Here is a 20,987-nt window from a genome sequence, read left to right as displayed (position 1 = left end):
CAGTTCAATTCGATTCAATTCAATTCAATTCAATATTTGCTTTACTGGCATGACATACGTTTTTGTACATATTGCCAATTGTAAAACAACAGCAACAATGATTGTAATAACAGCAACAACAACAATGTAGCGGTTTGGTTATCCACCTGTCTAAATCTCCCTCGTCTTCATCCTGCAGCTAACTGCCTTCCCCTAAACCCCCCCACTCCAACTCCCTCCCCCCAAATGATCAGAATCATCGGAATGCCAAGAAAAGTGTTTTTTAGCCATTTTTAGAAAATGCACATTTTGCATAATTATGCATAATTATTATAATTATTTTAATTTTCTGCTATTTATCTGGTCCTCTCTGGAACAATACCTACCACCTCCAAAAAAATTAGGATCATAAGTGCATTTTTGCAAAAATGCATATTTTGCATAATGCCAAAGCATTTCTAAGTCCAAGAATTTTTTTTTATATAGATGAAAAAATCAAAGATGCTCTGAATCAGTTGGAAATGCCGAGAAAAGTGGTTTTTAGCCATTTTTAGAAAAATGCATATTTTGCATATGTATACATAATTATGCATAATTTTAATTTCCTGGGATTTTTCCCGTACTCTCTGGAACAATACCTACCACCTCCAAAAAGAATTAGGATCATAAATGCTTTAGTTTTCGGTCCCGCTGTCTACACTAACTAACTAACACACACACACACACACACACACACACACACACACACACACACACACACACACACACACACACACACACACACACACACACACACACACACACACTAACACCACACACACACACATTACGAAAATATAGAAGAACCCCGCTACAATGTAGCGTTTGGTTATCCACCCGTCTAAATCTCTCTCCTCTTCATCCTGCCAGCTAACCGCCTTCCCCCTGCCCCTAACCCCCCGCACTCCAACTCCCTTCCCCCAAATGCTCAGAATAACCTGAAATGCCGAGAAAAGTGGTTTTTAGCCATTTTAGAAAATGTATATTTTGCATAATTATGCATAATTATTATAATTATTTTAATTTTCTGCTATTTTTCTGGTCCTCTCTGGAACAATACCTACCACCTCCAAAAAAAATTAGGATCATAAGTGCATTTTGCAAAAATGCATATATTTTGCATAATGCCAAAACATTTCTAAGTCCCAAAAATTTTTTTATATAGGTGAAAAATCAAAGATGCTCAGGATCATCGGAAATGCCGAGAAATTGGTTTTTAGCCATTTTTAGAAAAATGCATATTTTGCATATGTATGCATAATTATGCATAATTTTAATTTTCTGGGATTTTTCCCTTACTCTCTGGAACAATACCTACCACCTCCAAAAAAAATTAGGATAAGTGCTTTAGTTTTCGGTCCCGCTATCTACACTAACACCACACACACACACACACACACACACACACACACACACACACACACATACGAGTAGATTGAACAGTGTTGGGCTAAGTCCGCAGCCCTGTCTCACCCCTCTATTCTGAGTGACGAACTCAGTGTGTTTGTCTCCAATCTTAACCGCACATTTGTTTTCTGAATATATTGACTTTATTATGTCATACACTTAACCCCCTACACCACTTTGTAAAATTTTATAGTATAGTCCTTCATGCCAAATAGAGTCGAAGCTTTTTTGAAGTCAATAAAACAAGCAAATATTTTTCCATTTTTGGTTTGATTCACATTTTCAACCCAGCCACTGAGGATGCACAAGCCAGTACATCCTTTGTGCCGGTCCCAAGCCCGGACAAATGGGGAGGGTTGCGTCAGGAAGGGCATCCGGCGTAAAATCTTTGCCAAATCAAATATGCGGATCATAAATAAGACTTACATACCGGATCGGTCGAGGCCCGGGTTACCAACGACCGCCACCGGTACTGTTAACCAGCATGGTGTCGGTGGAAACTATGCTACTGTTGGGCGAAGGAGAAGGAGAGGGGGAAAGCATGTCCAGAGGCAGCTAGAGAGGAGGAAGGGTAGGCATGTGGAGGTGAGAGTTGAACTTTGAATGTTGGCACTATGACTGGTAAAGGGAGAGAGCTGGCTGACATGATGGAAAGAAGAAAGGTAGGCATACTGTGTGTGCAAGAGACCAGGTGGAAGGGGAGTAAGGCCAGGAGTATCGAGGTGGGTTCAAACTCTTCTACCATGGTGTGAATGGGAGGAGAAATGGGGTAGGGGTAATTCTGAAGGAAGAGTATGTCAAGAGCGTGCTGGAGGTGAAGAGAGTGTCAGACAGAGTGATGAGTATGAAGCTGGAAATTGAAGGTTTATTGCTGAATGTTATCAGCGCATATGCCCCGCAAGTTGGGTGTGAGATGGATGAAAAAGAAGAATTCTGGAGTGAGTTGGACGACATGGTGGAGAGGGTACCCAAGGAGGAGAGAGCGGTGATTGCAGCGGACTTCAATGGACATGTTGGTGAAGGGAACAGAGGTGATGAGGAGGTGATGGGAAGGTATGGAGTCAAGAAGAGAAATGTGGAAGGACAGATGGTGGTCGATTTTGCGAAAGGATGGAAATGGTTGTGGTGAATACATATTTCAAGAAGAGGGAGGAACACAGGGTGACGTACAAGAGTGGAGGAAAGTGCACACAGGTGGACTATATCTTATGTAGAAGGCACCATCTAAAAGGGATTGGAGACTGCAAGGTGGTGACAGGGGAGAGCGTAGCTAGGCAGCATCGGATGGTGGTCTGTAGGATGACTTTGGAGACCAAGAAGAGGAAGCGAGTGAAGACAAAGCCGAGATCAAATGGTGGAAGTTGAAGAAGGAAGACTGTTGTGTGGAGTTCAGGCAGGAGTTAAGACAGGGACTGGGTGGTAGTGAAGGGTTGCCAGATGGCTGGAAAACCACTGCAGAAATAGTGAGGGAGACAGCTAGGAAGGTACTTGGTGTGTCATCAGGGCAGAGGAAGGAAGACAAGGAGACTTGGTGGTGGAATGAGGAAGTACAGCAAATTATACAGAGGAAAAGGTTGGTAAAGAAGAAGTGGGATAGTAAGAGAGATGAAGAAAGTAGACAGGAGTACAAGAGATGCAGCGTAAAGCAAAGAGAGAGGTGGCAAAGGCAAAGGAAAAGGCGTATGGTGAGTTGTATGACAGATTAGACACTAAGGAAGGAGAAAAGGACTTGTACCGATTGGCTAGACAGAGGGACCAAGCTGCAAAGGATGTGCAGCAAGTTAGGGTGATCAAGGATAGAGATGGAAATGTGCTGACAAGCGAGGAGAGTGTGCTAAGAAGGTGGAAGGAATACTTTGAGGGGCTGATGAATGAAGAAAATGAGAGAGAGAGAAGGTTGGATGATGTAGGGATAGTGAATCAGGACATTCAGCGGATTAGCAAGGAGGAAGTGAGGGCAGCTATGAAGCGGATGAAGAGTGGAAAGGCAGTTGGTCCTGACATACCTGTGGAGGCATGGAGATGTTTAGGAGAGATGGCAGTGGAGTTTTTAACTAGATTGTTTAACACAATCCTGGAAAGTGAGAGGATGCCTGAGGAGTGGAGAAGAAGCATACTGGTACCGATTTTCAAGAACAAGGGCGATGTGCAGAACTGTAACAACTACAGAGGTATAAAGTTGATCAGCCACAGCATGAAGATTTGGGAAAGAGTAATAGAAGCTAGGTTAAGAGGAGAGGTGACGATCAGCGAGCAGCAGTATGGTTTCATGCCACGAAAGAGCACCACAGATGCGATGTTTGCTTTGAGAATGTTGATTGAGAAGTACAGAGAAGGCCAGAAAGAGTTGCATTGTGTCTTTGTAGATTTAGAGAAAGCTTATGACAGAGTGCCGAGAGAGGAGGTTTGGTATTGTATGAGGAAGTCAGGAGTTGCAGAGAAGTATGTAGGAGTGGTGCAGGATACGTATGAGGGAAGTGTGACAATGGTGAGGTGTGCGGTTGGAATGACAGATGGGTTCAAGGTGGAGGTGGGATTACATCAAGGATCGGCTCTTAGCCCTTTCTTGTTTGCAATGGTGATGGACAGGTTGACGGACAAGATCAGGCAGGAGTCTCCATGGACGATGATGTTCGCGGATGACATTGTGATCTGTAGCGAGAGTAGGGTGCAGGTTGAGGAGAGCCTGGAGAGGTGGAGGTATGCACTGGAGAGAAGAGGAATGAAAGTCAGTAGGAGCAAGACGGAATACCTATGCGTGAATGAGAGAGAGGACAGTGGAATGGTCAGGATGCAAGGAGCGGAGGTGACAAAGGCATTTGAGTTTAAATACTTGGGGTCAACTGTCCAAAGTAACGGGGAGTGCAGTAGAGAGGTGAAAAAGAGAGTGCAGGCAGGTTGGAGTGGGTGGAGAAGTGTGTCAGGAGTGATTTGCGACAGAAGGGTATCAGCAAGAGTTAAAGGGAAAGTTTACAAGATGGTTGTGAGACCAGCTATGTTATATGGTTTGGAGACAGTGGCACTGACGAAAAGACAGGAGGCGGAGCTGGAGGTGGCAGAGTTGAAGATGCTAAGATTTTCACTGGGAGTAACGAAGAAGGACAGGATTAGGAACGATTATATTAGAGGGACCGCTCAGGTTGGACGGTTTGGAGACAAAGCAAGAGAGGCAAGATTGAGATGGCTTGGACATGTGTGGAGGAGAGATGCTGAGTATATTGGGAGAAGGATGCTGAATATGGAGCTGCCAGGGAAGAGGAGAAGAGGAAGGCCAAAGAGGAGGTTTATGGATGTGGTGAGGGAAGACATGCAGGTGGCTGGTGTGACAGAGGAAGACGCAGAAGACAGGAAGAAATGGAAACGGATGATCCGCTGTGGCGACCCCTAACGGGAGCAGCCGAAAGTAGTAGTAGTAGTAGGTTTGATTCACATTTTCATTTATGAGGGTGTGTAAGGTGTAAATATGGTCCGTAGTCCGGTAATTTGGGAGGAAGCCAGTTTGACCTTTGCTCAGGACATTGTGTTTGTTAAGGAGGGTTAGAATTCGGTTGTTCAAAATGCTATTAAACACCTCCCCCAGACTACTGCTCATACAATTGCTTATGAAATTATTAGGATCCAATTTTTCTCCATTTTTCTCCAGTTACAAGCCCTTTGCTCTAGCTGTCAAGAAGATATCCCGAATTTAGAACGATGTTGAATAATTTGAGTACTGCCCTTTGCAGCTCAGGTGTGCTGTTTTGAAGCATCTCGCTTCTGATGCTGTCAAGGCCTCTCTCTCTCTCTCTCTCTCTCTCTCTCTCTCTCTCTCTCTCTCTCTCTCTCTCTCTCTCTCTCTCATTTTCTGTATCTCTCTCTCTGAGCGGAAGTGCGAGTGAGCGTGCTGAGTCGTTGTGAGTGAGCTTGTGTGAGCGGTTTTTCGAACCTTGTTCTATAAATTTTGTAAACAGTGCGTCGTATATAGGTTTGTTAGGTATTTTGCGGTGTTTGGTGCGTATATAAAGGGGTTTAAGGAAGTTTTTGTGTGTTTTTTTTCGGACGCCGGCGTTTCGCTGGTCGGCGTCATGGCAGCGGATGCCGAGTTCACCGGGCTGACCAGGAAGCATGGCATTAAGATATCGCCAAGCTGTCCTAGTTCAGTGGAACAATGTGGTTTGGCTGTGGCTGAAGTTGTTGGTCCCAGCAGCATTAAGTCTGCGGCTAGAATGAACAGAGCTGTGGTGAGTTTTCTGGATGAGGTTGACAAAGTGCAGAAGGTGGTTGTAAATGGAATTGTAGTGAATGAATCGTTGGTTTCAGCAACGCCGCTTGCCACTCCGGCAAAAAAGATATTACTGTCTAACGTTCCCCCATTTATTAGGGATGAGATTCCGATTAGAGAATTGTCAAGGTACGGGAAAGTTGTTTCACCGATGAAAAATTAGTGTCAGGGTGTAAATCGCCCCAGCTGCAGCATGTTGTTTCTCACAAATAATTTGTATATACTGTAGCGAATTCGGGGGGCAACCCCAGGAACTGCCGCAGCTGGGACGCGAAAACGTTATCGCCCGCACCGCAGTAGACAACGCTAACCGCTCGACTAAAGGGTCAGATTCGTAAGCTAATGGCCAATGTGTCTACTTATCCATGCACGTTACAATATGATTCTTAATAACAGGAGTGAGGAACTGAATCTGGCGTTCAAATTGAAAATTGATGATTTCGATTACATTCTGGTTGCAACATCAGAGACTGCAAAATGTTTTGGTTGTGGTAAGGAGGGACATCTGATTAGGGCTTGTCCAGAAAAACCATCTGGTTCTTCTGAGCCAGCCGAGGAGGCAACATTAGGAGAACAGAACTAAACTAAAAACACAGATGAAACAGGCTCAAACAGCGAGTTTGGGGGTGCAAATGACCAAAAAAGTCAAACAGTGCCAGTGATGAGAAGAATAAACCAAACAAGAGTGATTAAAAACAGGAGATCACACGTGGAATTCACCTAAACAGTCGGGACTGTAAGGTGGTGAACCAGGAAGAGCATGAAATTGACAATGGTGGAACTGTGGCAGGGGGGTCTCTTGGCTGACAATGAAGAGGCTGACATGGAGTATGAAGAGGGCAGTCTCAGAGTAATACGGCGTAAGAGAAAAAGAGTATTGTACGAGCCACCCTTGGAAAAAAAGAACAGGTGACATTGAGTGGAGAATCCTACATGGGGCTATTGCTGTGAATGCCTCTCTATCTGTGATTAATCCTACAGTGCCCAATACGTGTCTGTTTTGTGGAATGATAGAAACAACTTTTCACTGTTTTATGGCATGCAACAGACTTTATGATCTGTTTAATGTATTGGAGATTTTGTTCCAGTGTTTTGATGAAAGGTGGTCGAAAACAGTATTTATTTTCGGGGCAGATTACAGGAGACTGAAAATGTCAAGGTGGGTGCTTTTAAACTTCATAATAGGGGAAGCAAAATGTCCATATACATCAGCAGAAGGAATGAAAGAGAAGGAAGGGGAGGACAGGATGTGATTCCTTTTTTTGTTTCCTCGGCGAGATCTAGAGTCTGGGTTGATTTCAGATTTTATAAAGCAATGAGGAATTTGGATGCTTTTATTCAACAGTGGTGCTATAATGATGTAATTTGTTCTGCGGTGGATGATGACTTGTTTTTTAATAATGTTTTTCGATGACATTTGTGAAATCAAGTGGTGGATGGTTAGTAAGTGATGTCTATACATTCTTTTGGAAATTATCTCTGTATAATCATGGAAGTCATTTAATTTTTTTATGATCACCATGTGATCTATTTTTTTTAAATAAAATTGAATTTTAAAAATCTCTCTCTCTCTCCCTCTCTCTCCCCCCTCTGTCTCAATAGATTCTACAATAGAAAGCTGTCTACCATTTCCAAGAAATAAACTGATGCATATAACACATGGCCCTGTAGTGGATTTGATGTGGAATCAGTTCTAGAACATTTTTTCACTCACTATGTCCATGTTGTGTGTTTGTGTGTGTGTGTGTGTGTGTGTGTGTGTGGGGGGGGGGGTTGATGAGCATTCACATGTAGATAGCGTTGTTGGAAGTTCAGTGCTCGGCCACGATGAGCCTTTGAGATTGACCAACTGGCGGAGATTATAATATCTCAAATTGATTTTGTGACACACAAAAATTCTTGGTTGCCGTGATAAATCTTCTGCACTAAATTCCATCTGGTATGAAATGAAGGCAGATGTCACGTTATCAATATTCTAGTGCAGGATTATATTTGTTTTTTCACATTTTTGTAAGAAAGCATTTCTGAGTTACTGTGCAAAAAACAAAACAAGGTCTGCCTTGCTTTAAGGGAAAGAGAGGAGATGACATTTCACATTTAGGATCAAAGGAATTATCACAAAAATAACTCTGTTCATCTGTCCATCTCTTTCTCGTTCTATCTCTCTCTATCCCTTACTTGTGTGCTTAGTATTTACCATCTGTGTTCTCCTTATCTCTTCAACACCTCCCACCCCACTCCACATACACACACACACGCACACACACGCACACGCACACACACACACACACACACACACACACACACACACACACACACACACACACACACACACACACACTCAACCAGAAGGACCTTTAGCTCCTACTCCTTCTAATTCAGAAGACGTGATGCAGGGGATTAAACTCTGCTCAGGCATGCTTTGTTAAAGGTACGGTTTGGGCACTCAAGAGAGCTAGAGCGGCATGAGAATACCAACAACTGAACTCTTCATTCACTGGCTCACTGTCTGCGTTCACACAAAGCTTATCGATGGGGCAGATCTACTTGTTTTCTTGTCTCAGGGTTAAACGTCCATCTCCAGATTACAGCACTGGACCAGAGGCCTGACCAGAACGTCGATCTCATGCTACGTGCGACTCTACACGGGCTGCAACTCAAACCCAGCAGTGTTAGTAAGGGAAATAAGACTGTTTGCTGAGCAAAGCCAGCGTGACCAATCCTTGTCAGATCAGCTGCTGACTGTCATACTGCAAACAGGATTCTGCTAGAAAGAGGTGGGAAGGAAAAACATTGATATAGAGGCATCAACAGCTTTCTGAATGAGGTGATGGATGGGCAGAAAGGTAGGTGGGCAGGACAAATCTTGAGCTGCACAAAAGAATAAAAGACTGGGCATGTGCTTGTATGAATCTATCCATTACAAAAAAAAGCACTACAGAAGCGTATTAGTGTGGTGTTGTGTTTGGCACTGGTCCTTATATAACAAACAGGTGGTGACCAGAAAAGAAGAAAAAGAAATGAACTGGTATCTTTTTGGTACGAAGGGGAAAATATTGACCATTGCTTTATATAAGTAGATGGATTATAAGGTATAAGAAAGAAAGCATGGCTGAGTGGATAAAAACAGATTGAGGCACAAAATGTGGCTGGATGAGCAGCCAATCCATGACTCAGGTTAATGTGGTAGTACAGAGCCATCAAATGAGCTGGACAATGCACCAGTGATGCACCAGTGATGCGCCGGTGATGCACCAGTGATGCGCCGGTGATACACCAGTGATGCGCTGGTGATGCACCAGTACACTATACTATCTTTAACCTTGAAATGGTCAGAAAACATAAACTATCACCATGCTCCCATAGTCTTTCAGTCAAATATTATCAACTCTAGCTAATGGTCACACCCATACTTGCATATGAAACTGGTCGCTGGTTTCAGTCGTTATGCAACTGTATAGTTTATAACGGTGGGGATACCTGCAGTCAGTTTAGACTGAAGATGTCACTTAGATGAGTGATGAAACATATCTGTCAATAAATGTTGTATCAAGATGAAATGATTCAACCTTCTTTGAGATTATTGCGCATGCATAAAGACAACTTTAGGAGATAAATACAGTATATTTACAAGTTCCCGTTACTATCTTTTTTTTATTTTATCAATTGATAAAACTATAAGTTATAACACATATTTGTGGATCATCAAATGCCCATGCAATAGAAACAGACATGTGCTTGGCACTTGGCGTTGGCCATGTCTGCCTTCGAGTGGGTCTTTGCGAGCTGCCATACTGTGCTCCCATTTTCCAACAGGCTTCCTTTGGAGGCATACCTGGGGCAAAATGTGGATCTGGCACGGCTTGAGAGTGCGCCCTCCGCCAACGGCCTTAGGTTAGGCTTTAAACTAAAGCACCCAGAGGTGGGCACACAGCCAGAGAGAAAAAGGAGGAACATGTTGGTCCCCATCTGCCTCTGTAACTGCCATGGCGTCCCGAGAGCGGGAGAGGAGCAGTGTAGGGAGGTTGACTTTGGCAACCGTGTTCTCTGTGATAATGTCAATAATTAAATGACATCAGAGAATAGAATACAAAAGGAGAAAGGGTGTGTGTGTGTGGGGGGGGGGGTACATGGGACTCACAAGGAGGAAGGCATGACAGACAGAGGTAGAGAGGTATTTTCCAAAAGAACATCACTCCATCACATTGACGCACCAATGACAGTGCATGTACAACAGTACAAGAGGACACAGAGAGAGAGAGAGAGAGAGAGAGAGAGAGAGAGAGAGAGAGAGAGAGAGAGAGAGAGAGAGAGAGAGAGAGAGAGAGAGAGAGAGAGAGAGAGAGAGAGAGAGAACAGCAGTGGCAAAGGAGGATGTAAGGACATGGAGAAAAACGTGGCGTTTAAGCAAAGAGGACAGAGCATGGCGTGATATGTTCATTAACATGTACCCAGAGGAGATCAGAGCACAGCTGAGTTAGCAGAGCAATGGAGTGCTTAGCCTTGTGTAAAACAGCCTGAGGAGAGAGAAAGAGACAGAGAGAGTTAAAGGGGGGGGGGAGACCCCTTCGACATGTGTGGCCCATTCTCAGGGGAACATTGCCTGAGGAAGCTGCTGCAGCAACTAGCCTCAGCTATCTGTCTTCATTTCTCCCTGCCTTTCCCAAACTGAGCCATGGCAGTTCGTGTGTGTCCTACTTAAGCATGTATCCAACCTCCCATTGCCTCACAAACTCCAGGTAGTTAGAAAAATACTTACAGCTCCTGTCCTCGCTGGCCTTGGCCGGGATCTCCTCCAAACAGTCGGATGGAAACCAGCCCACCTGGCCACGGGCACTGCCCTCCCAGAAACCCCCCTCTCCAACGCTCAGAACTAGAGTGAGGAAGAGGAGAGAGAACAGAAAGTGGGAAAAGGGTAGCAAAGAAGTTGGTTTTGCGCCACAAGGTCTTAGAGGGAACAGAAAAAAGCCTTGGAGCTCACTTAATTTGAACTCTACTTGTTACCGGTCACTTAATTGTGACACCCATTTGCTGTAAAAACAGAAATATGAACATAAATTTGAGGCCATTCTATTTACTTTCATAATGTTTACTTTCACTTATCTACATGAAGTCTCCAAAGGTAAATGAACAATAGCATACACATCAGGATTAACAAGCTTTTTTGATTATTGGAAAACTGTCAGTTTTCACAAATTCCTCGCTGCCTACGGTCAATGTGAAAATACATGCAATCTTGCATCTCAAGAGGGTGAAGAGGAGCCCTCAGTGATTGTACTGAGACCATTTGAAACAATAGAGCTTAGCTAGAGATGTTCACTAAATCACTTGTTTCTGTCAGGGTACTTAATTTCTGACATAAAGGTGGCTGCAGTCAACCAGTATATAATGTATATGTCAGATATCTCAGTGAGAAAACAAAAAAACAAAAATCAAGCAGACAAAAAGGGTAATTTTGGCCAACAGATTGAGTTTGCTGTAAGTCTCACCTTTGACCCTGTCATTCTTATAGAGGTTGAGCTCCCCCTCAGACTTGGGGGTATAGGGACGTATCACCACAAAGTGTCTTCCTGGAACTGCACTGTACAGTTTCCTTCTGGTGCCCACTGTCTCCCCATGTCCACTGGAATTGACAGACGAAGAGAGGGAAAGACCATGAACATATAGAAACACACACACACACACACACACACACACACACACACACACACACACACACACACACACACACACACACACACACACACACACACACACACACACACACACACACACATACGATTATCTAGATGAAAAATGCAGAGGACAGCAGGCCATTGTGCTGCTTAGTGGGTCAAACCGCTGGCTGACACTGATCGTAACCGTTGCAGTGGATTCTGAGTATTAGCAGTACCCACACAGAGAAGAAATGTAATAGAGATACAGCTATTTCGAATATACAGCAGTGTCATGTGTCAGTGTGTGAACTAAACACTACTTGCCAGAAACTTCATTTGCATCTGTAAATACTGTATGTAGGCTGTACTAGCTCACCACGGATAATTTTATTTTCATATCAGAGCACCCAAATAGACAAAAACAGCTTTGAAAGGTATGTATTTATAATGTATATGAATGGGCAGGAATGACTACTCAGATATCAGTTATTTTTGTTATTCTCCTCCAAAGCTGGCTATGGGACGTGACCACAGACATGAATGCAGAGTAATTTATGCGCCTGTAATGGTTATGCAGCGCCACTTAGTGGTCAGTTGCCCTTATAACACTCACAACAGAGCAGTATGACAAGCATTGGCCTCAGGATGCGAGATTAAGTCTATCTGAAGTATAAAATAATAATTGAAATACTCGGCTTATGAAAGGGCTTTCCCACATGGCACATTTAGTTGGATGCTTCACGTCAATTTGAATTCAAATGTGATCTGAGCATTCATTGTTTCAAGGCAATAAATGCCTTGGCCCCAGGTTGAATCATGTTACGTTGCTTATGATTAAACGTGTCGTCTCTGATCTTCAAGATGAAGTCTACTGTTCCTAACTCTAAAGTCAAAAGAAGACCAGGTCCCGTTAACAATGTTAAAAAAAACACACAAACCAAACAAAAACACGCCTGCAATAACGATAAAGGAAAAGCAGAAATGAAGAACAGGACGATCAAGAGGAAGAAGCTTTATTTTCAGAATTTCGTTTGAGATATCTCCAGAGATTTGTCAGTCTCGTTTTCCGATCCGACACCATGTCTTTGTATGGATTCTGGGAAATTGCCCATACATTTGCTTCCCTGTTCATTTCGTTTCTCCTTGTGCGTCTTGGTTTGTGTTTATATGCGGTGTGATGGCCAGAAATAGAGAGTGTGAACAAGATTAAAGAGCAGTGGAATAAAACCAAAGCACCAAGGAAGAGGAGGTCTTTACAGGAACAGAGGGAAGCAAAGTGAACTAATGAGGGAATGAGAGAGGAAGCCACGTTTTTTCTCTCCCAGAAGTACAGTAAGTGGGTCATCTTGCCCTGTAGACCGCAGTCCTCCTCAACCCTTCGTTGGCCTATGGCGAGCCAACCCCATTCAATACAGAGTGAGATGGCTCACATATTTTCCAGAAGGGGCCACGGACAATGCTGCAACTAAGCATAAACGAGAGGTTGGGACTACTGCATGCCACTGAAATGCAAATGCCCCCTACTATATTTCAAACATTTAATCATAAATATTTGAAACGCTCCGGTGCATTACTCTCGGTGAGATCTCCCCTACCGCTACCCCTATTGTGGTACAGCAGGCCTACCATGGTTTGGGTCACGTGTTAGATTTGGCTGCCCTTTGGCTTCGTTATTGTATCACGATGTGCCCGCTTGATTTACATCACTTAGGAGGAAAAAAAACCTGCAATTGAATAAAATTTTTAAAAAAAACTTGTCTGTTGTCTGCTGGTTTCATTTTCCATTACATTTGCCCCTCCCTGGTGTAGTATATTATTTGATTTTCCTTTCACTGTTTCTAAGCACACCACATGAAGATGCACAAGGAGACAAGCAAAGTCAAATGTGTTGTATCGTGCGTTCACGTGGTGTCGGAATAATCGGAAAAATGAATTCCCGACTGGGGAAATTCACGTGAACGCTCCCTCAACTTGGAACAACTGGAAAGTCGGCGAAAATGTTTGTAGATGACGTACCGGCTTGTGACGACATATACACAGAAACATGGCGGACGGAAGTAAACGTTTGGTTCGCTGCACTAGCACCTCCTCTAGTCGGTCGGGTCGCCCTCCGGATCGGCAGAGAGAGGTGGAGCAGCTACCGGGACGGCTCAAAAAGAGCGCGGTAATTGGTCAGATACAATTGGGGAGAAAAAGGAGGAAAATTGAAAAAGAAGAAGAAGAAGAAGAAGTAAACATTTGGTTGATGGTAAGAAATTTATTAATTCACGTGTTGCCCATACATTTTTCGCTCACGTGTAATTTTTAAGGTAAGTCATATAGTATTAGGTTGTAACCGTTAGTTGCTATCTGTCGGGTTATGATGTGGTCACTTTAAATTACAGACGATGACTTATGACGTACACAAGTTACGACCTCAGTTGTAACGTAGCACGGAAGGGTGATTAAAGCAGCTCGAGTGTGTAAAACTTAACTGGTCTACTGTGGAGTTTATAGGCACGCTACATGGTGTCAGAAGTAGGATAATGGCTCAAGGGCTTCGTCGCATCGACCCCATAATTTTCGATGACAATATTGCCGATAACTGGTGGAACTTTGACAAGGAATTTATTGCAACGCGGGGTTGTCGGATAAATCAAAGAAAGTCCAAGCCTACACGCTCCTAAACCTCGCCGGTCCTGAGGCTGTTGAAAAAATCGGAATCATTAATTTACGAAGACGGAGAAAGTCACGAAGATCCAGAGGTTCTACTGGAAAGGTTTGCTGAATTGTGCGTGCCTGCAAAAAACATCATTATGGACAGGCGTGCTTTCAGCACCGCTAGTCAAAAGCCTGGTGAGTCAGTTCAAGCTTACATCTCCACTTTGAAAATACTGGCTAAGAAATTTGACTTTGGCGCGCTCCGCGACGAATTGATAAGGGATCGCATTGTGTGTGGCACAGAAAGTGACTTGCAGCTATTCCGTGAAAATAATCTCACCCTGGAATTAGCGATAAGTACCTGTATGCGCCATTACAGTCAGAAAAGAACTCCAATGAGTTAAAGAAAGAAGCGGCTGTATGCGTTATTCAGAAAACTCGCCGTGGCAATTGCAACGGACGACACGTTCCTGACCGTAATGCATTCAATACACAATGCAATAATTGTGGCAAACTCAATCATTTTGCTAAATGCTGCAGATCCACACCAGCATGGCCCATAGTTAGCGCCGAAACCCCCAGTCAATACAGAAAAAGACAGCCAGATAGAGTGAACGAATTGACCATGCAACCAGACAGTGCTTTGAATGATACTTTTTATTGTGACCCAGTTGATTCACCCACGCAGAAAGGAGAACGCTTCACAACGCTGAAACTGAAAAGTGGGAAGGGGCAACTGAAGGTAAAAGTGGACACTGGTGCCAAATGCAATGTGATGTCCAAATGTATGTTGCATGCAGTTGACTGCACAATCCCTGTAAATGCAGATGAAAGAGTCAATCTTGTGGCCTATGGGGGTTAGGCAATTAACACAGAGGGCACAACAATACTACACTGTCTGCAGGGGCAGTTCAAATTTCATTTGGTCAATAGGGATGTGAGACCATTGCTAGGACTACAAGACAGTGTTGCCATGGGACTCCTATGCCTTGGGCCTGACATCCACACCCTACAACAAGAAGCAGCAGAGGTATGGGAATACAAAGACCTCTTTGATAGCAACACTATAGGTAAATTGCCAGCCATATATCACATGAGGCTAGACGACACTATTGCTTCTACAGTGTGTGCGTGCCTTGCAAGGTTCCAATAGCCATGAAAGAAAAGGTTAAGGCAGAAATTGATTGAATGACTGCACTTGGTGTCATAGTGCCAGAAAATGAAGTCACAGAATGGGTGTCCGCCATGGTTGCAGCCAAGACAAAAGATGGAACTGTGAGAATTTGCATCGACCCAGTGCACCTGAACAAGGCTTTTCTCAGACCACGTCCCCCCCTGAAATCTGTCGAACAAATCATTGCAGACATGCCTGATGCTAAAGTTTTCAGTATTCTGGATGCCAAATGCGATTTTTGGCAGATCCCTCTTGATGAAGCTTCCTCGAAGCTTACAACTTTCATGTCACCCTATGGCTGCTATAGGTTCCTGAGAATGCCATATGGCATCTGCACAGCTACTGAGGTGTTCCAAAATGTGCCCCTCAGCCTAACAGTTACATAATAACATCCCAAGGAACCAACTACATCAGGAATCAGCGACACCTTCTCCGAGCTGATGAACCCCCATCGGCCATCTCTGAGGACGACCTGCCACAAATTCCCGCTTCAGCAGCGCCTGATACAGATGCTGTCCGCGCTGACACACCGTCCATTGCCACACCAGAAATCACCTCAAGTGAGTCAGGTGGTAGACAACCTGTGGTGACTCGCTCAGGAAGAGTCAGCCACCCCAACCAGCATTATCGGGATTACATCACCATTTAGCCCCAGTGACTGATAAAACTAACATGGGCACTCTGAGAAATATTGTTCTTCCAGTGATTGATTACTGAGTTTCCTTGTTGGTTATTCTGTACCTTAATATTTACACATGCCATCTCGTCTTTTTCTGGCTTGAGTTTGTCAGTTTCCTGTTATGTGCTGTACCCCACTCATGCTGTTGTGTTCAGGGATCTGTGCCGCTTAAGTTATGCAACGTAGCTGTTTGTGTTGCTGTAATGTATTTTGTGTTACATCAAGAAGAGGGGGAATACAGCGTTATGGTATGGTCACTTTAAATTACAGGCGAGGACTTATGACGTACACAAGTGGCGACCTCAGTTGTAACGTAGCACGGAAGGGTGATTAAAGCGGCTCGAGTGTGTAAAACTTAACCGGTCTACTGTGGAGTTTATAAGCACGCTACACTATCCGTTTAGAATGACCTAGATTAGTTAGAAAAGTTATTTATTATCATTAACCCCGATAACAAGTCAGGTAAAGCTGTATTTTAGTGGTTTTAGGGAATGTACTGGTGGAGCAACTAGACTGAGCAGTAAAATACGGCTCGTCTTCTTTGTAGCGTCCACGTTGTTTCCACATTACGACTTAAAAGCTCATGAACACAGCGAAGTAGGTAGAACGACTTCCAAACTCGGGAAATGGGGCCATCCGAGGAGCCTGGTAAACACCATGGGGTTGTGTGGGAATTGCGGGAAGCGTTATTTGTCGACCCAATCAAACCCAAAAAGCCGTCGGTCCACCGCATCCCGCAGTGCCTGACAATATTTCAACCGTTACCAACCTTCGCGATAAGGGCGACATGGCTTTCGGATCACAAGGTACGATGCAATCACAAGGTACGATGCACCAAGGCTTGGACGGAGAGACTGTCAGTTATCCCCCCCCCCCCCCACACACACACACACACACATACATAAACACACACTTTATTTTTTTGGCTATTACCCAGTTTGTTTTGAGGTGCTAATTAGACAGTGTTGATTAATAACAGCTGTGCATAATTTGTGCTATTAATGGATGATCACCCAGGACAAACAGGCAGAGAGGATGAAAATGAGGAGAGAGGGGCAAGAGAAAGAGAGGGAGAGAGGAGAGCTAGAAAACAGTTGAAAGAGGAGCAAGCGAAGGAGGAAAAAAAGGGGGGTTGATACTGTAGAGCAGAGTTGTCTGTCAGTCTTCTCTGGGACAGATAACACGTTCACTGCACAGATACCACGGTGGGACACCGATTACCTTTCCTTTACCACCTATACATAATTTAGTCGAATCTCAATCAAAATTATTTCTGACTCAAATTGATCTTGACTTTGGTCTCTCCAGCACGACAATGCCCAAATCACACGGTTGTGAGTAAACTTCTCTGTTAACTCCAAAAAGCGGGGTATTTTCTTCAAAGAAATCTGACCGTAAACACATTTTGCTATTGTCGTGAGTCACGTTGTCACCTGTCTTTATTTCCTGAGAGCGCTGCAATACAGTGTGGCAGACTATATATCTCAAGTTCTCCCAACGTTGTTAACCACGAGCCTTGAGATACATTTGAATTATCAGCAGCAACGCTCTTGCCTGACACTGGACAGATCTCAGCCGTCTTCAGACTGTGTCTTCGAGCTGTGAAATTGTTGTCCATGACATTCTGGGTCTGAGTGATGACTGCGTGCATGCGTGAGATGAGAGAGCGAGTGTGTGTGGTGGCGTTACATGATGTGCAAGTGCAACTGTGTAACAGTCTGAAAAGTGACACGTTGAATGGGGAAAAGGAAATACCATAGAGAATCTGGTGTGTGTGGGTGGGGGTTACAAGGATGGGATGATGGGATTATGGGTAGGAGAAAAAAAGAGGATAAGTATGGAGTCTGGGGCTTTGAAGGTCAGCTGGGCGGAGAAGCCTGCAGTGAAGTCACGGATAACTAATGTTCATGCTTTTTGAAAATTGAGTGTTGCCCGTGTCTCATCAGGGTAACAGCAAGCACAGCAGAAAATCACAACCTTGAGCCCCATTCATGAAACTGACCTGACCCTGGATTTAATCTTTGATGCAGTCTAAAGATTATTCTTAAATCATGTACAAATCTGGCAATCACTAGATGATACAAATATGTGCAGCTAACTTAGAGCAATCAACATCAACCAAAAAATTAAAAGACCCTGAAGAATTTTAGCATAGATGAGATACAAGAGCTTCAGTTTAAGGGACAGTTCACTGATTTTCAACCTTATCTCTGTCTAGCTACAACAGGGATAGTGCATGAAAAACACCTGCAGTTGTTCCTGATCATTTCTGCATCTCTGGGCCGGCAGTGAAACTGATTTTTTTTACGGCCCCCAAGTGACACATCGTGACGTCAGTTGGTGGATGGAAAAACGCCAACTGACGTCATGACGCAAATAAACAGCCTAGCATGGTTTCTAATAATCTAATCTAATGTCAAGATGCAGAAAACACATCTTCATTCTTTCGGCTAAGCTACGTTTGCGATGACTGGAGTGACATCCCACAACTCTTGCATAGAGGATTTTATAGACGACGTTACATAAGCTTATGGGCAATGCATTCTGGTATATGTAGGCGCTGTGGGAAAGACTGAGCAGGACAACACTGATTTTTCCATCAATATAGTACACAGTGAGGACTTTGTTGTGTCAATCGACTACATTACTTATCAGTACTGATTGTACATGCACAACACCATTGGTGTAATTTCCCTGTAATGTCCTTACCTAATCAGTTTATCATAGTGTTTTCCATTTTCATGTTGAACCTACAGCCAATTGTAGGTATTGTAGGTTGAACTGACGATTCATATTATAGTACATTATAGCCATACTTATCCACCTTACCTATTAAATAAATGTTCCTGATTCCTGATTTTAACAGTACACATTACCAATTATTTCTATACTCGCAGAACAGATTTTGAAGATCACGTTCACATTGAGCATAATTGCTTTCTATAACACTGCCACAAGGAGCTGGGTAAAAGGTGATGAGTCCTGTATTTTGCACAGCAAGACCTTGTGGGATTTTTTTTCTCCCCGAAATTGTAATGACACAGAATTTAGCAAAGCATTATTTGCTGTGCGAGACTAGCTCAGCTAATAGAAGAGCTTTGTTGTACATAAGAAGCAAAAACATTCATAGCACTGTTATAAGGGATCTGGTGGGGCAGTGGAGGCTCAGGAGGTAGAGTGGTTATTTAGCAAAAGGAAGGTCACTGGTTCGGTCTTGTCTCCTCGTGTCCTTGAGAGATGCACTGAAGCTCAAACTACTGCTGGCGAGCAGGTTTGCTGCCTTGTATGGAGGCCTCTGATGTCAGTGTGTGGATGCAAGATATTAACTGTGCAGTGGTTTGAGTGCTCTATAGAATTAGCAAAGCACTTGATAAAAGCAGTCCATTTGCCATTCTTCTCTTCAGTGGTCACTGCACTGTGGCTTGAGTCATTGAACTGGTGCCATACATTGAAAAGATGTCAACTATGACCAAGGTAGTTAAGAAAAAGGTCACAGACATTGATGTTTCAGAGAAAATTAAATTATACGTGATAAGAAATTACAATCTCGCCTGCTAATGCTTTTAAAAAAAAATTATTTCTAGTTTTTCCCCTTATCCCACCCGATTAACCCAATGGCATATGGCCGGAACTCTTGTCGAATAACTCCCCTGGCTCATGTTTCCATAGGAAGGAGGTAGTCGTAACACCAGCTTCCTTCAAACTCGTGTCGGCTGCTCTCGCTATTTTACACGCTGAAGCCTCGCATGGATTGCAACACCTTCAGGCCGCGAAGGAGGTGTAGGGAGAATGCTGCTTTCAGTTGCTTGGCTGCAGGCACCCGGATGGGCCATAGGGGTCCCTGGAGAACGACGAGTCCCCGAACACTACACCGATCTACGCCCACTATCCCTCGGGTAAGGGTGGACTAATGAATGCCTTACCCCATGGACGCTCTGGCCGTGACTGGTTACGGCGAGTCTGGGATACGAACTGCGCAGCCACATGACGAGCGGGTTGCAAGAACGGCGGTTTATTCCACTCAGCCATCAGAGCGGCCCTGCTAATGCTAGTAATGCCAAGACGGGGACTCGCTAGTCTAGTTTCATTGTTAATCAAGTCAGTCAGCCTTAATTAAAAACCTATCAGTCAAAACTCAAACAAGGGGACTCATATCACGTGCAATCACTGACTGTTGAATTGAAAACGTTTAAACTCCAATCCGTTTCCATTTTCATATACACATACCAAAAAAAAACAAAAAACTGTAGACACGTTCCAGCACAGAGACCTGTCACAACTGCTTGATGTCATATTTTGCCTCAAGTTAAAACAAATCCAAACATATTCATTGCCACTACATAACATATTTTCCATCAGTATTATGTGCGGCATCATTAATGTACCAGTCTGCAAGTTGATTACCGTGTGAGTGTTTGCATGTGGTTGTGATTTACTCATGAGGCTCAGATCATGCACGGCACCATGCTGTGGCAAGTATGACAAAGCTATTGATTTATGACCAAATAATATATCAAGCTACTCTGTCATATTTCTTTGCAGCCAATGTAGCAAAGAAAGATTTTAAATTAAATGAATGATGTATGGGGCTGGTCGATTCTCATTTGGATAGACATACATCAGGGGTGACTTTGTGGGCACTGACTACAAACAAGTTACTCAAGTGAAACATGGGAAGATAGGGAGAGATCATCAAAGTTCTGTTAAACCCTATAACCTCATAAAGAAGAGCTTTTTCCCAAAGATCAAACATTATGGCTAATTGCTTTCACATTACTCCCCCTCTCCCCTTGTTTTTGGTGAAGTACGTCAAATGGCATGACAGTGATTTTCGTGTAATGGTAAGCCAAAGCCAACTGTCCTCCCTCTTTCTCTCTTCCCCCTTCTTTCATCTTCACTGTCACTTGTCTTCCCTTTACTCTGAGACTCCTCCTTCACTCTGCTACCCACATTCTTCTATTCTATTCCATCTCCCACCTCCTCCTCCTCTTCATCCCATCTTTATTCTTTTGCCTTCCCGCTGAAAATCGCCGCTGTCCTCCATTTCCACAAAGCACCTAGCTTCTCTGCTCGTGCTCCTTCTCCTCCCAGCGCCTCTTATCTTGTTGTTCTTGTTTCCTCTTATCTCTTTTCCTCTCCTCCCCGACTCAT

At 43.8% G+C, this 20,987-nt stretch overlaps 1 protein-coding gene across 1 annotated transcript in view; it reads right to left on the bottom strand.

Annotated features, from left to right (window-relative positions):
* Positions 1 to 20,987, bottom strand: part of LOC130112029 (SH3 and multiple ankyrin repeat domains protein 2-like) — a 195,137-nt gene that overhangs the window by 78,849 nt on the left and 95,301 nt on the right. Inside the window, exons 12-13 of the mRNA XM_056279335.1 lie at positions 11,176 to 11,309; positions 10,446 to 10,559 (exon numbers count right to left, since the gene is read on the bottom strand). Coding sequence (XP_056135310.1) covers positions 10,446 to 10,559; positions 11,176 to 11,309 — 248 coding nt within the window. The remainder of the gene's footprint in view (positions 1 to 10,445; positions 10,560 to 11,175; positions 11,310 to 20,987) is intronic.

The sequence above is a fragment of the Lampris incognitus genome, chromosome 4 (genome assembly GCF_029633865.1).
Source record: "Lampris incognitus isolate fLamInc1 chromosome 4, fLamInc1.hap2, whole genome shotgun sequence".
Lineage (NCBI taxonomy): Eukaryota > Metazoa > Chordata > Actinopteri > Lampriformes > Lampridae > Lampris > Lampris incognitus.
The sequence above is the reverse complement of the archived record's forward strand: the minus strand, read 5'-3'. Positions and strand labels throughout refer to the sequence as shown.